Source organism: Rattus norvegicus, chromosome 14 (genome assembly GCF_021556685.1).
Source record: "Rattus norvegicus strain SHRSP/BbbUtx chromosome 14, alternate assembly SHRSP_T2T, whole genome shotgun sequence".
Classification (NCBI taxonomy): domain Eukaryota; kingdom Metazoa; phylum Chordata; class Mammalia; order Rodentia; family Muridae; genus Rattus; species Rattus norvegicus.
Genome location: NC_141547.1, coordinates 66,846,827 through 66,860,836, shown reverse-complemented (window position 1 = coordinate 66,860,836; position 14,010 = coordinate 66,846,827). Strand labels below are relative to the sequence as shown.

The following is a 14,010-nucleotide window of genomic DNA, read 5'->3' as shown; positions in this document are numbered from 1 at the left end:
TTATCTCCTTTTCATTTGACCTTTCTACCTCTCACCCCATATTCACATGGTGTATTTTTACATTGTGCACAATTATTAGAGTCTAGTCCACAGAGGAGTGCTAATATGATTACTTGGCTAACATAGCAATGAAATGCATTGTCTTCTTTTCCAAATAAGCTATTCCTTCATGATGTGCTTTCTGGTGGCTGTTGGATACATGAAAATGGTTGCTGCTGGATAGAGACTTTTACATTTGAAGATAGATAGGGTCTACAAATCATGTTATATGTCCAGCTCAATGTAAACAACAACTAGTTTCTAGATTTTAAAAATTGGTAATAATTAATTGTATATGTCTGATGTCTTAAAAAGTTTATTTCAAGTATAACATGTAGATAGCTTTATATATATACATATATTTTAACCATAACTATATATTATATGTATGTGGCATTATGTATCTTTATAAGATCTAGCATTCACGAGTGAGAGAAAATGTGTAATATTTGTCTTTCTGTATTCAGTTTGTTTTTATGATAACCTCATACTACAGGTATTTTTAACAAATTATATTTTTTCATTATAGTTGAGTAGAACTCTATTATACATGTGATGTTTTCGTCATACATCTGTTGATGTACCCCTAGGTTGATAGCAGAACTCTACTATTCTGAATTGTGCTATAATAAACATGGACGTTCATGTACTCCTGTGAATTGTTTACCTAAAATCCTTTGGGTATATAACCACGAGTGAGTTTGCTGAGACACCGAATGGTTCTTCTTGTAAATTCTTGAGGAATCTAGTAACCAAAGTTCTGGGATGCATTTACATTCACATCAGTGGACACATGAGGGTTTCTGTGCTTCTCAGAATTAGTTACTATACATTTTATTTTTGATAACCATCCTGAATGACATGAAATTACGTCTTCATGTAACTTTAATTTGTGTTTCTGTGGTGAGTGGGGATATTAAATTTAGGAAATATGAGATTATTGTTATTCTCATTATTTGTGTTTACAATATTTTTTGTCTCGGCTGTAATCTTAAGAAACTTCCTTTTAGGCTAGAACAGAGTTAAATTGATTTGCATACTCTGTAATTACATTTTTGCTAGATATTGGTACAGAGAAAACACTAACAAAATCTGACAATTTGTTCTTCACTAAGCAAATATGGAGACTCATTTGACACTTACATTTTACATGTCTATATGATACAAATGACTACGTTTTCAGCAAATATCAGGTAAATTGGCAATGCTGACTCCACATGGGAAGGAGAAAAGCCATTGCTCTAATAGCCAGCTGTCTCTGACAAGCAGAGGTCATCAACCCTGGAGCTTCAGCATCGTATCAGATTATGGCTTTTCATCCCTCAGACTTGTGAGCTGTGCTGACAAGCATTGTCTAATTCGTGAGCTGTTGTGTGTCTGTGTGTAAGTGTGTGAGGAAAGAAAAAAGAACAATTTACCTTAATAATAATTTTAAGGATTTCCTGCACAGAATTTCTACCTGGAAAAATCATTTCTTTTATTGTTAACTTTTCCATAAAGAATGTAACAGTTGATCTAGTTGAGTAGATGTCTGTGTGTTTGCTGGTTTGGATTTTGCTCTGTATTTTGGAGTGTGATTTGGTTACTGTTCCCAACACAAATCCCATTTTGGTTGACTTACGATAAATACTCACTAAACGAGCGTGTATGCCTGCTGGATCATACTAGTGTGAGATAACGACGTTCAAAATAACTGTTTTTCTTCTTGTTGTTGTTGTTTAATTCTAGGACTTCTGACTCAATATATCTCCTTTAAAAGTTCCTTCCATATTTTCTGCTTCATGTAGAGTTACAACATTAACATTTTAAGTCACCAATTGAATCAATGATTTCTACAAAATGATATGGCTGAATATAAAGAAGGTGGATTGAGATACTGTCTCTAGACTCACAACGAATGAGGATTATTTTCCTCATTTTTTAATGTTCTATTTCTAGGTGAAAAATGATCTTCTCTCATCTAATTCTAGGAATTGTGTGATGCTTAGTATTAAATTATCGTAAACATCTTTTTTTACATAGACAACTTAGAAATTCAGAGTCTGTGCATTAACACTCTTTGTAAACTTGACTGATGTTCTCTCTTTGGGAGCTCTCTATTTTCTAATTCACAAGGATGCCACATGGTGGAAATGAACAAGAAGGTAGGCCAGCATGTTAGTTTCATATGTCAGCCTAACTAACCTAATGCTCAGGTATTTAATAAAACTCAATTCTAAGTGTTGATGTAGATGTGGTATATAAAAGTGGTGATATCTGCACACTTGGCACACTAAAAGTTAATGATAGATTACTTTGGACATAGTGTGAGAGTCTCATGCAGTCAGTCAAGGTGTTAAGTAAACACGAGACTTCCTCAAGAAATATCCTGACTCTATCCTACAGCGTCAAATGCTGCCTACCTTTTCAATCTACTCATTGCCACTGTTCTATATGCCAAAATAGTAATATTTATGGTTTACTATACCACAAATGTGTGGTATAGTAAATACATATGTATAATATATGTATAAAACGTATGTGTGTGCATGTACATGTATGTGTATATGATCATATTTGTCCTGCTTTTCTAAAGAACTTTTATCAGTGTGGGAAACAAAGGAAAAAGAAGCCACACTTTAAAAATAGTCAAGAAATTACAATAGAAGTTGGATATATCTCTCTATATATCATATGACCTAGCAATCCCTCTCCTGGGTTTATGTTCACAGTAAATTTAATTGATACATTAAAGAGAAACTTGTACTTCCTTGTAGAACTAGTTACCATATTACTGGATAAACATGTATATTCAGTGTGGGATACACTGACACAAACGCTATTCAGCCTGGAAAAGAATATTTGACATATATATATATATATAACATGGTGGAAGGAACAGGACATCATTAAGCCAAAGAGGGCACACACAGAATGCAAAAGACTGCATCACTTCACTTATGCAAAGGATTTTGAGAAGTTGATCTCATAGTTGAGAGTATAGTAGTGGGTACCAGGTAGTGAGGAGCTTAGCTGTGGGTGAGGGGTGAAGAAGGAAGTTTATTTACTGGTTACTAAGTTCTAGCTAGATAAGGCTTTTGTTGTATATCAGAGTGGCCATTGGTGACTATAATTCATCATGTATCCCAGAAAAGCTGGAAGTATGAGTTTTGGATAATTTGTATCAAAGAAAAGATAAATGTTTGAGGATGTGGATATGTTTATCTATCTGAACATTATGCAGAATATGCATGTATCAAAACACCACATGGTACTCCAGAAATATGGACATTTTCTGTTGCAACTAGAAAACGAGAAACTTGTAAAATAACATAGCTTAAGTTGGCAGCTGCTGTGTAACCATTTTAAGCAAACAATCCTCTATGCTTGTCCCCACGCTTCAGATGAAATTGAAATGCGTCAGTTTCAGGAAGCAGGGGCCTCTGTTACTGACACCAAGCTTTCAGCCTGCCAAATGAAAAAACGCCTGTTGCTTATACCTCGGTGTTTCAGATAAACACGAGCTGTAAATAGACATTGCTTCGCAGGAGATGATATATCGATTCCTTTTAGAAGCAGAAATTGCAGTGCGTGTGGACCTAAACAAGCAAAGCAAACAATCTCGGGGCGAAAAGGAAAGGAAACTTGCTTTGAATAGCAGGAGACGACGTTTTGGCAGCTGAGCAGGGCAAGAGCTTCATGAGCCGCTCTTTAATGCTGCGCTTGGTGTTGTTCTGAGCGTAGAGGAAACCTAGAAAATACATGATCGCTTCTGTTAGTGCCTTCTGCACAGAGAGACCCACAGGGCTGCAGGGGTCACGAGGGAAGCAGGACAGGCAGGATGGAAAGTCAGCCAGCTATCTGCTAGCTCAGGAAATCACAGACAGCCAGTTAGGGCCCCTAAAGTTGGTTTTCTTAATTCCTTTTATGTAAGTTTCGCATGTTGCACTAAAGGTGCAGATTAGCAAAGGAAAACAGAACAAAAGGATTCTCAGTGGATGACAAGAGTCAAATTGGCTTATTTTAGATCTCATGTCAAAAGCGCAATAAATACCACTGGGAAAACGTTGCCTCGGTTGAAATTTTCAATATTCAAACCAGAGTTAAGGGACCCCAACTCAATCTTCCTTTCTCTCACATTGCTCCAGGCTTTGATTACAAAGGAGGTGGATGCTCTCATAAATCACACACACAGCAATCACCTGATAGTACTTTTGCCTTCCCTGAAAGTGAGAAAATCAATAGACTTGACAGGCGTTTTCATTAGCATATGTTGAGGAGTCCGGATATGTAGAAATCCTTCCCATTTTTCACAGAGTGACATTAATGAATGGAGCTTATTCAAGTGAAGCCATTGCAAAAGAAGCGAGGTGCGTTTCCAAAATGTTAACCCAGGAATAGAGCCTGGTGAGGCAGGAGCACATCCCTGACTTTAGGCAGTTGGAGAGGACAGAAAATCAGTGGTGGCTCCGCAGCAAGCTAACAAGTGCCTGAGACAACTTGTCATGTCAGGAACCCACTGTGCTCAATTCAGCATCATCTCAGCCACTCCGAATGCCTGAAAGCACGGATCTGCTCGTTAAAATGAATTGTAAAAAATCAAATTGGTCTGGAAGATATCTGATCTAAAGAAAAGCAAGAGAATTAAATTTAAGGTTCTACTATCTTTGTGATGGGGACCTGGCAAATATACCTCCTGTTCCTCTTCTACTTCATTCCTTCTACTTTGGAATTTTAAGCAAGCCCTGACCCTGAACCTAGAGATCCCCATCACCAGAACACATTGACTGAGACTGTAACCTGTAGGAGTGAGAAAATGAGGAGGTAAATATGCAAATGAGATCATCCTCCTGACTAAGAGTGCTCTTAATCATATATCACTTTCTGGGTCTTTCTCCCACTCTCCTTACTGCCCTAGCTCTTAGCCCACTGGCCAAGTCATGCTTTCTGACTTTGCAAGAACTCACAAATCATCCTTCCAGCCTGGACATTTAGCTAGTGTGAAACTCCTTTCTCAATTGACTTCCTAAGGGAAAGCTGATTCACACTGAGTGTAGAAAGACCAACATCAATGTCTGTGTTTTACGTCTGATTGACATAGCGTGTATGTTGATTTTCTTCTTCCTTCTACATTTCTGGAAGAACTTTTTCACATAGATACCCCCTCCTTTGGAAACTCTGGGGCCTTAGGGTCTTGAATTCCATTCTCAGGTAGGCATGCTGTCTCTGCCTTTGCTGGTTCCTTACTGCCATGGAAGATATGTGCTACATCCCTCCCTGTAGTCAACCCTTCACCAGTGGTCAAAATCTATAATCCCAGTCTGCCTTTGAAACACTTCAGGTATGTTCCTCTGGCAAACTGTCCCTTCCTGTCAAATTGTCCTGGCCTGAGGAGAAAGACTTCTCACTTGTTTGCTCTCCCAGCAGTCCATCATGTTTTGGCATGTCACCATGCCCTGTCATAGATAAGAGACAAAGAAGTTGACTAACAATGTTCTGCCAACCTTCAGTAGCAGGACACAGAAGACCCTAAGGCAGCTTCTATCACAGCTCCTTAGCTTCAGACTTAGTTTCTTGACAATTAGCCAGACAGAAACTCAAGATGTTTCCTGGCTGCTTGATTTCCTCTCTGTTCCATGAATTCTGTTTACAAGCTCAAGTTTTATGTGAGGAGGGGAAGATTCTCCCTCCCTGACTAATTGAAACTGTCAGTGTTGCCTCCGTTGCCCCTGTTTTATTTGGTAAGATCAACAAGTTGTTACTTTAGATTAAGCGTAAGAAGTTTTAAGATTTTAGTCCCCCCACATCTTACTATTTTGTTCTAAGTGGCCTTGGAGAGAACATTACACTCCAAGGCATCTATGTTTTCTTCATGAAACACATTCAAATGTCTCTTTTAGGAATACATCTTTATATTTTGTATATGAGTAGTAAGGCTAGAATACCTCAACTGACTCTCAACCGACATGCTTTGATTGACTAGTCTTTAGCTGCTGATGACATTCTTTGGGTAGATTAAGGCAGCTAACTAGGACTTAGCTTTCTTACCAACTTCCTTTCTCACCCTGCTTTGCGATGTGCCTTAAGGAGAAATTTCTACCATATGCTTGTACCATGTGATCTAGCCTGTTCAGCCATGTCTTCCCCACAAGTGATGCTCTGAAACACTCTGGAAACATGAGCCAACACAACTTTTCTCTTTTAAATTATTTCCATTGGATATTTTTGTTTCACTGATGTAAAAGTTAGCTTCTAAAAGCAATTAAAAAGCCAAGTGTTTAGGCTGCTGCTTTTGTGGGTGAGGGTTGGGGGTAGGGTGGATTTTACAGAAGCCTTCCATGTCCCTCTTTCTCAAAACAGGAAGTCATCTAAGAGAACTCTCAGAAAGTGTGATGAGGAAGCCAGAGTTAGCTCTCTACAATTGATGGCTTCCTGTGGGAGTGCAGGAGGGGATCAATTCTGCTGTACTTAAGGGACAGACCACTGCGAGTTTGACCATGCTTTAGTGAGCATATAGACAGCAAAAAAAAAATGGTCTTGATTTTTCTTTTTCTTTTCTCCTCTTTAATTTTAATTTTACTTTTCGGCAGGGGGCGTCAAAAAAGTTGTGGGGGTCAGACATGGAAGGACTAGGAAATGAGTGTGATTGGAGTGCATAATGTGAAATTCCCAAGGAATGAACAAAAATGTTTTGTTGAGAGAGAGAGAGAGAGAGAGAGAGAGAGAGAGACAGAGAGAGAGAGAGAGAGAGAGAGAGAGAGAGAGAGAGAGAGGGAGAAAGAGAGAGAGAACATAATCAGGAAGAAAAAAATAAGCAGAACATGGGCATGGTTAATTCTCTTCCTCTTCTACTTCTTCCTTTTTTCTGATATCAGTTCACGAGAAAAGCTACACTTTTACACTTGTCTCCTTAAAAATCTAATGGTTTGGTATTCAGGCCCTAAAAACAATCAGTCCAAGGTTGTATCTCAGCACAGACCTTGGCTTAGTTACTTAATTTCTCCATATGTCAGTTTTTCTCCTTAGGAAAATAAGCTAGTCAAGATGTCTGCTTCAAAGAGTTGTTAATATCAGGTGGAATAAGAATGAGCTGTTGACCCAATGACAGTTCTGTAATATGAACCCAGTGAATGTTAGACCTTCTTTTCACCATATGAACAGACCACATTACTTCCAGCCCCAGAACCTTTTATTTTGCTGTTATCTGCATGGAAATATTTAAAATTTTGCCTCTCTTCCTTTTTCGTCTAGTTCATGTCTATTCAGCCATGTAATTTCAGTTCTAAGCTTGTTCCTGGAGGAATTCCTAATACATTAAAGCAGAGCATGAAGAACTTTTACATATTCCTGCAGTTTCCTTTTCTTTTTTCTCACAGGGAGTATAATTGGGACACATTCATGTATTTTAAAGTATATTTTCATACTGTACTATAATACTGAAGAATGTTGCATTTAGTGGTTAATAGATGTTACTAGATATATTGACGTCACAGTAAATAATCATATAACTGCATAAATAATGTAAGGTAAACTATTCTAAGCATAAAGAATAGGCAGTATAGGATAGTGATGCTTAGGAAAAGAGAAAGACAGAAGATGCGTCTGTGGGGGCTCTTTCTACACTGTAGCACACTCCACACAGGGTTAAAAGTGACATCCAGGATCACTGGGCACAATCTAGACATGAGTGAGTCTTCTTCAGCGGCTAGAATTTTTAAGAAAACAGAGAAGTAATTTTTGTGCATGGTGAGGAGTTTTTCAGGAACCTGTGTGAGGATTATGTGTGGGTTATTGAGTGAGGGTTGGGAAATGCATGCTCAGGATGAGGTGGCATGTGCATATGAGGCAGAAGCTGCTGAAGGGCTAAGAATAAAATGATGATAATGGAAGTCTCAGATACCTAGCAGTTTTGAAGTTCTGGTACAGTCATACACACACACACACACACACACACACACACACACACACACACCTCACCCAAATAGACTCATCCTTAAAAGTAAACAAGGTAAATGATAATGCAACAACTGAATTGAGGATATCTGTCATTCTCTCTGAGCTCAGGAAGCTACATGGGAGGAAGAATGATTTCCTAGAGTGAGGAGCATTCGATGAGAACACAAATTGACCTATGGTAACAGGAAATAGAACGAAAGCTCAAGATACCTTCAGTTGCACTGTAGAATGCCCTCTAGAATGATATGAAGTACCATTTAAAGATAGACCAAACTTTCTACATCATGTGATAAGAGTGTCGGGTATGTTGTGAGACTTACTTGGCATGCAGCAGAGGTGACAATGGGTGACCCATAATCATGAGAGAAAAAAAGGAGTAGAAACAGAGCTCAGGTCGATACAGATATTGGAGCTAATAATAAATGACTAAAGAAAAAGATGACAGTGATATTAGGGAACATTTTAGAAACAAAATTAAAGCAACAGACAGAAACAAGAAGATGCAACATAAAATATTTAAAATAAAAAGATTGTAAGAACCAAAGGACCAGAATGTCTACTATGGGACTGTGCTTCCTAGAAGTAGCCACCTATACATGGACTGAACAATAACAATAGCAATAGATGAGCTAACATAGAAGAAAAGAAGCTCTCACAGGGTCCATTTCCTAGACAAAGAATTACAGGGAACTCACTAATGACTACCAAGAGTGGGAGAATTGGCCTGTCCAGCAATAAGCCTCCTAACTGGTTATCCATTACAAGGTGGACAACCCTGAAGTCATATTCAACACAAGCAACAAAATCAGATTCAAGCAGGTTGCATTTATAAAATGCAATGTTGTGTGTATATACCTCTCTCTCTCTCTCTCTCTCTCTCTCTCTCTCTCTCTCTCTCTCTCTGTTTCTTTCTCTTTCTCTCTCTCAGTGTGTATGTTGTGTGTGTGAGTGTGTGTGTGAGTGTGTGAAATACTTGTTTAAGAAGTGGCCATCAATTTAAGAGGCAATGAGGAGAGCTGGAAAAAAAGCTAAAGGAAAAAGATATGGAAGGAGTTTGAGGGACAAAATAGCAGAGGTGAATGATGTAATTACAATTTAATTAAAATATTTTAATTGTATGAAACCATCTTTATTTAGCTTGGTTTATCAACTCTTGAGGGATTGCTAAAGTATGTTTTATGAAGCTTGAACAGATAACAAAAATTAAATCATCAGTTGGAATAATAAAAATGGATAATTAATGGGAGTCATGGGATCTCCCCAAAATCCTAAGAATGTAAGAAGGCCTAGAGAGCAAGAGGCAAGGAGAGATAAGAGCTTTGTTAAGAAATAATGGCCCAAATGTTTCACATTTGATTAGAGATGTTTGTTGAAGACCAGGAATTTTTTTCAACCTAACGCAAGACAAATTCAAGAAGAATCATAGAGAGCTCAATGGGAAAACAATACCATTAAAAACGAATGAAAATAATATCTATGAGGAAACAGTGCTGTGACGATGGTGTATTGTAAGATACAGTGCTGTTTGGATGGTATAATGACTCTTTGATGTTCTCAGGTTGAATACAAAGAACACCAAGCCAGATGTCTATACTCAATACAGCTGTTTCAAAAATGCAGGTGAAAGTATGTCTTCAGATAAGACAGAGGTGCAATAATACATAGTCAATCGACATGCACTATTGAGATATAATGAAGGAAATTGCTCAGGATAAGGAGACGTGATGTGATACATACACACAGATCTCCAGAGAGAAACAAAGTTATAGGAATTGACAATATCTGAATTAATAGGAAGAAAACTTGTTGGAATTATAGCCTAATGCATAGTTAAATCTTTAACTGTGTTTTTCTCATCCATTATTGTATTCCCAGCATTATCACAGTGTGTGATATATAAATTGTTCAATCTGTATCTACCAAAGCATGAAATGAGACTATGTATCTTTTTTGGTTAAGAAGTCTGCATCATCTACAGGGCTATAATTAGCAAATGCGTTTAGAATTTGCATTACATATTTCCCCGTAGCTCCTCCCCACATCCTTAAAGGGTAGCTGAGTGTGACAGAGAGCAGCACTGGGGGAAGAGTTAGGGACGGTGTTCCGCTCTCCGGCACTAATTCTAGGAAATCAGTGAGGGAAAGGCAGCCAGAAAATTGTCATACGACCTCTCTCACACAAAGACTACATGCGCTCACAAATCAAGTACCATGTATCTCATAAGCATTTATCTACTAGGTATTCAAAATGTTTATTATAAGGGCATATTTACAAACATTATAAATTATTTTCTTTGGGCAACTGTATGTGCAATGATTACATCAAAAGTCAGAACTTGGGAGTATCAAACCTCTGCCCTAACACCTAAAACATTGCATGGTAGGATTATTGAATTCACTTGATAACTGATTCTTTTGGGATAAAAAAATCTATTTGCTCATTAATTAATTCATTTGAATGGATTTTCAGTACCTGCCAGTTATTATTCCAGTATAATACATTAAGATAATTTTATATTTTGTGATTATAAGTTATAAAAGGGAAAGAATAAATAGTAAAATATATAAAAAATATACAGTATATCAGAATTATAGCAGGGATTAGGAAGAGACTTCTTTCAGTAGACTGGGGTTGAGGGCACTAGAGTCATGTTTTATCAAGTAAGACAAGGAGGCATCATGCATGACCATTTTCAAATTATCAAAGTAAATATAAACACCAAAATTTCTTCCATTCCAGATATAAATCAGCTTCTCATCAAGTCAATTCCTCCATGCAGAGTTTTATATACAAGTGGTCAATTTTCACTGTCTGTCTTTTCTGATATACAAGGAATGCCACTGTATATAAGTAAAGTTTCAATGCTGCATGGTGGTCCATGCATTCAGAGCCACAAAAGTTCTGAAAGTGATAGATAACACAGAACAATTTTATCGTAATGGGATTATGCTCTTCTTCCCTCTTTTCTGCAGTACAGTGGAGAGCAAATATTTCTTGTGGTTTGCTTTGGAATAAAGGCTCCCAGTCCATCATTCACTACCTGTTCAGCTTCTAATTTAGGCTTGTGAATTATGCACAGTTTGCTTCCATACCATTGCAGTTGTCACTCCGTCCTATGCCTATCCCCTGTCGTTCACCCTTAAGAATACTCATGGCTGACTATTAGGAGAAACACTTGTGTTTTGTCATGTAGAAGAAAATAGCCAATCATATTTTGAAAGATATAGTGTCTTCTATATCAGTATCTATGACCAAACCACAGAAGTTTAGAGGCACCGTGATTCCATTTGTGTTCTCCTTGGAATCAGTGGTAGACTGATGAGCAGAGGCTTGGGGTGCTCAAGGTAGGACATGAACTTTTCAATAGTTACCAATCTATTTGTCAAAACATTTAGTTTTAGATGAATTTAGTGAATAAATGCTCCTTACACATACATTCTGTCTCTGTCTCTCCGTGTCTGTGTCTCTGTATCTATCCCCCTACACCATTCACTGCATATCGTCAAATCCGATCCTGAAACTATATAGCACACAGTAACTCAGAGTTCATACCGTGGAGATATGACTCACTGTAAGTTTCTGACAGTCGTCACGCACTCCTATGCCTAGCCTCTGTTGTTCGCCATTGAGAAGAGTAATACTCATGGCTGACTATTGGGAGAAACACTTGTGTTTTGTTTTATGCCTCATTTTCAGGAGCACAAAGCTAGCCTTCTAATTGGTCTATTTTGCTTTGCCTGGTTAAAACAGTTACTTTCTCTGGTGGTTAACTAAGAAAATGTCAACCAGCATATAATCGAATTAGGGGGAAACAATCTTCCAGAGCGATACAGATGCACACATCTGACTCTAGGTCCACGAAAGATGGATGTTTTCAGTGGTGAATTCTACAGAGTCTGTCAGGTCCCTGCTTTCTCCCTTCCTCCTTATGCTTGTTTCTCTTACTCTTTCTGTTTCCTTTTAGTCTCTTGTCTTCCTCTCTTTCTGCCCACCTTTTACCTCTCTGCGAAACTCTCCCTGCTTTCTCTTGTTCCTTGCCTCACTGTATCCCTCCATTCTTCCGTGTTTGCATTCAGCTCGTTCTTGTTTCTGCTTTCACTCTCTCCTTTTCTCTACTTTGGACTCAGTTCATTCATTATTCATTCATCTGAGCTTGTTAACCTTGGTGTTGATTTTACTCTTTGTGAATTATTGCAAAATGGCTTTAGTCAGTAGAGGAACCAGTAATAACTTTAAGTTCGCCCAAGCAAATGTCAAAACATGAGATAGCCAGTGACACTGTTTTCAAGTCCATCACCGGGTGAATACCTGTTATCTGAAAGTCAGGGGATTAGAAGCATTTTATATTTTGGATGCTTGTAGACTTTGACAGTCATTTGTAGCTAATGTGAAATTCTGAAATGTCAGCTTTTCTAATTATGAATGCTCAGTCTGCACTCCAAATTTTTCGAACTTTCCTGACTTACTTAGCTAAAGAACAATGGCTACTGTTTGAAGAAAAAAAGTTGTCAGTTTTTCTTGCTGTTTTTTATCCTTCCTTCCCTTCCTCCGTCTCTCTCTCTCTTTTTCTCTCTCTCTCTCCTTCCCTCCCTCTCTCTCCTTCTCTCTGTCTCTCTCTGTCTCTCTCTCTGTTTCTCTCTTTCTGTCTCTCTCTCTTTGTCTCTCTCTCTCTCTGTCTCTCTCTCTCTCCTTCTGTTTTTTCTTTCCTTCCTTCTTGAATGGCATGAGCATTCCACTTTGTGGTACTAGGAATCATGCCCAGTACCTTGCCCATACTAGGCAAGCACTCTGCCCTTGAGCTGCACCTCCATCCAGCTTTGGGGTATATCACTGAAATCTAAATTTTGTTTCTTCCATGTGTGAATTACTAAAATGTCTTATTAGGAGATATCTCTTGTATGGGAGGTTAGGCTTTATCTGTAGTTATTTTATAATTAGGGTGACAAGATCTTGCCAGTTGATGCGAGTTGCCCTAACACCTTTTGCTCTCAAGCCCTAGTATGCTCTAAAATGTCCTTATTCACAGGGCATAATTTGTGAGTATACAAGTTAACGAACAGTGCAGTCCCCTCTGATATATTAATGCAGTCATTGACTAAAGGGCCACTTTGCTGTATCACAAACCATATGCAGACTACATCATTTAATACACTATTTTTAAAACAGGCATCATTAGCAGGAAAGAAGCAAGGCAACATGGGGTTGGGGCACATTGAAGGACACAGTGGAAAGACTTGCAGTTTCAGAATTAAAAAGGTAATTAGCTTAAATCTGAACTCTGCCGCTGTTTGTCTGTAGGACTGGAAAAGCAGATTACTTTGACAGAGCCTCTTTGATCTTGCTTGCACCAGGAGAGAAGAACATAGCCTCTGCTCTTTCCTGAGCTGGCAAGGAGGTTCAAATAAGGTACATACAGCTCCTGGCTAGCTATATATATGGCTCTCCTTCCTTAGGCAGTGGATGCGGAGACAAATGTGCAGAATGCTCAGAAACAAATTTAAGAAGTAACAGCTAAGCCTTTTTTTATAAAGCAGCCAGTAGGTACCCCGCCAAACATCTCCCCTTAAGTGCTATTCCTTTCACAATAATTTTATTTGATATACAAACATATGAATCAGAACTATATACAAAGATATCATGCCTCACCCTCAAACTAACACTTCACTTCAACCACTTTTTAAAATTTTAAGCCCCATTAATTATCAGTCACTATAAACTCAGGGTTTTAGATGAGCTGGTATTCAGTCAAAAAAAACGACTACAGTTGAGTGAGATTGATTCTTCTGATCGTAAGAGATCAGGGTACAATTTGAAAACTGTTTTTAAATACATGTTTTGGTTGCAATTTTTAGTTTCAATTTGAACAGAATACTTATATAATGAGTGATCTCATTCTACCCACCCTGTGTACAACATGTAGTGTACATCTTTAGTCATAGTGTAGACTATCCTATTTTATAGTTGACCAATTGCCCATCCACTGATCATTAATAATATATTGATAGAACTTTGGGATGAAAACAGCTTGTTTGCTTT

General features: G+C 38.1%; 1 protein-coding gene across 6 annotated transcripts in view; it reads right to left on the bottom strand.

The window, feature by feature from the left end:
* Kcnip4 (potassium voltage-gated channel interacting protein 4) overlaps nt 1-14,010 on the bottom strand; it is a 1,160,852-nt gene that overhangs the window by 148,157 nt on the left and 998,685 nt on the right. The window contains 1 exon segment of one of the 6 annotated variants that reach the window (NM_181365.3): nt 3,668-3,769. Coding sequence (NP_852030.1) covers nt 3,668-3,769 — 102 coding nt within the window. 6 annotated transcript variants of the gene reach the window in all.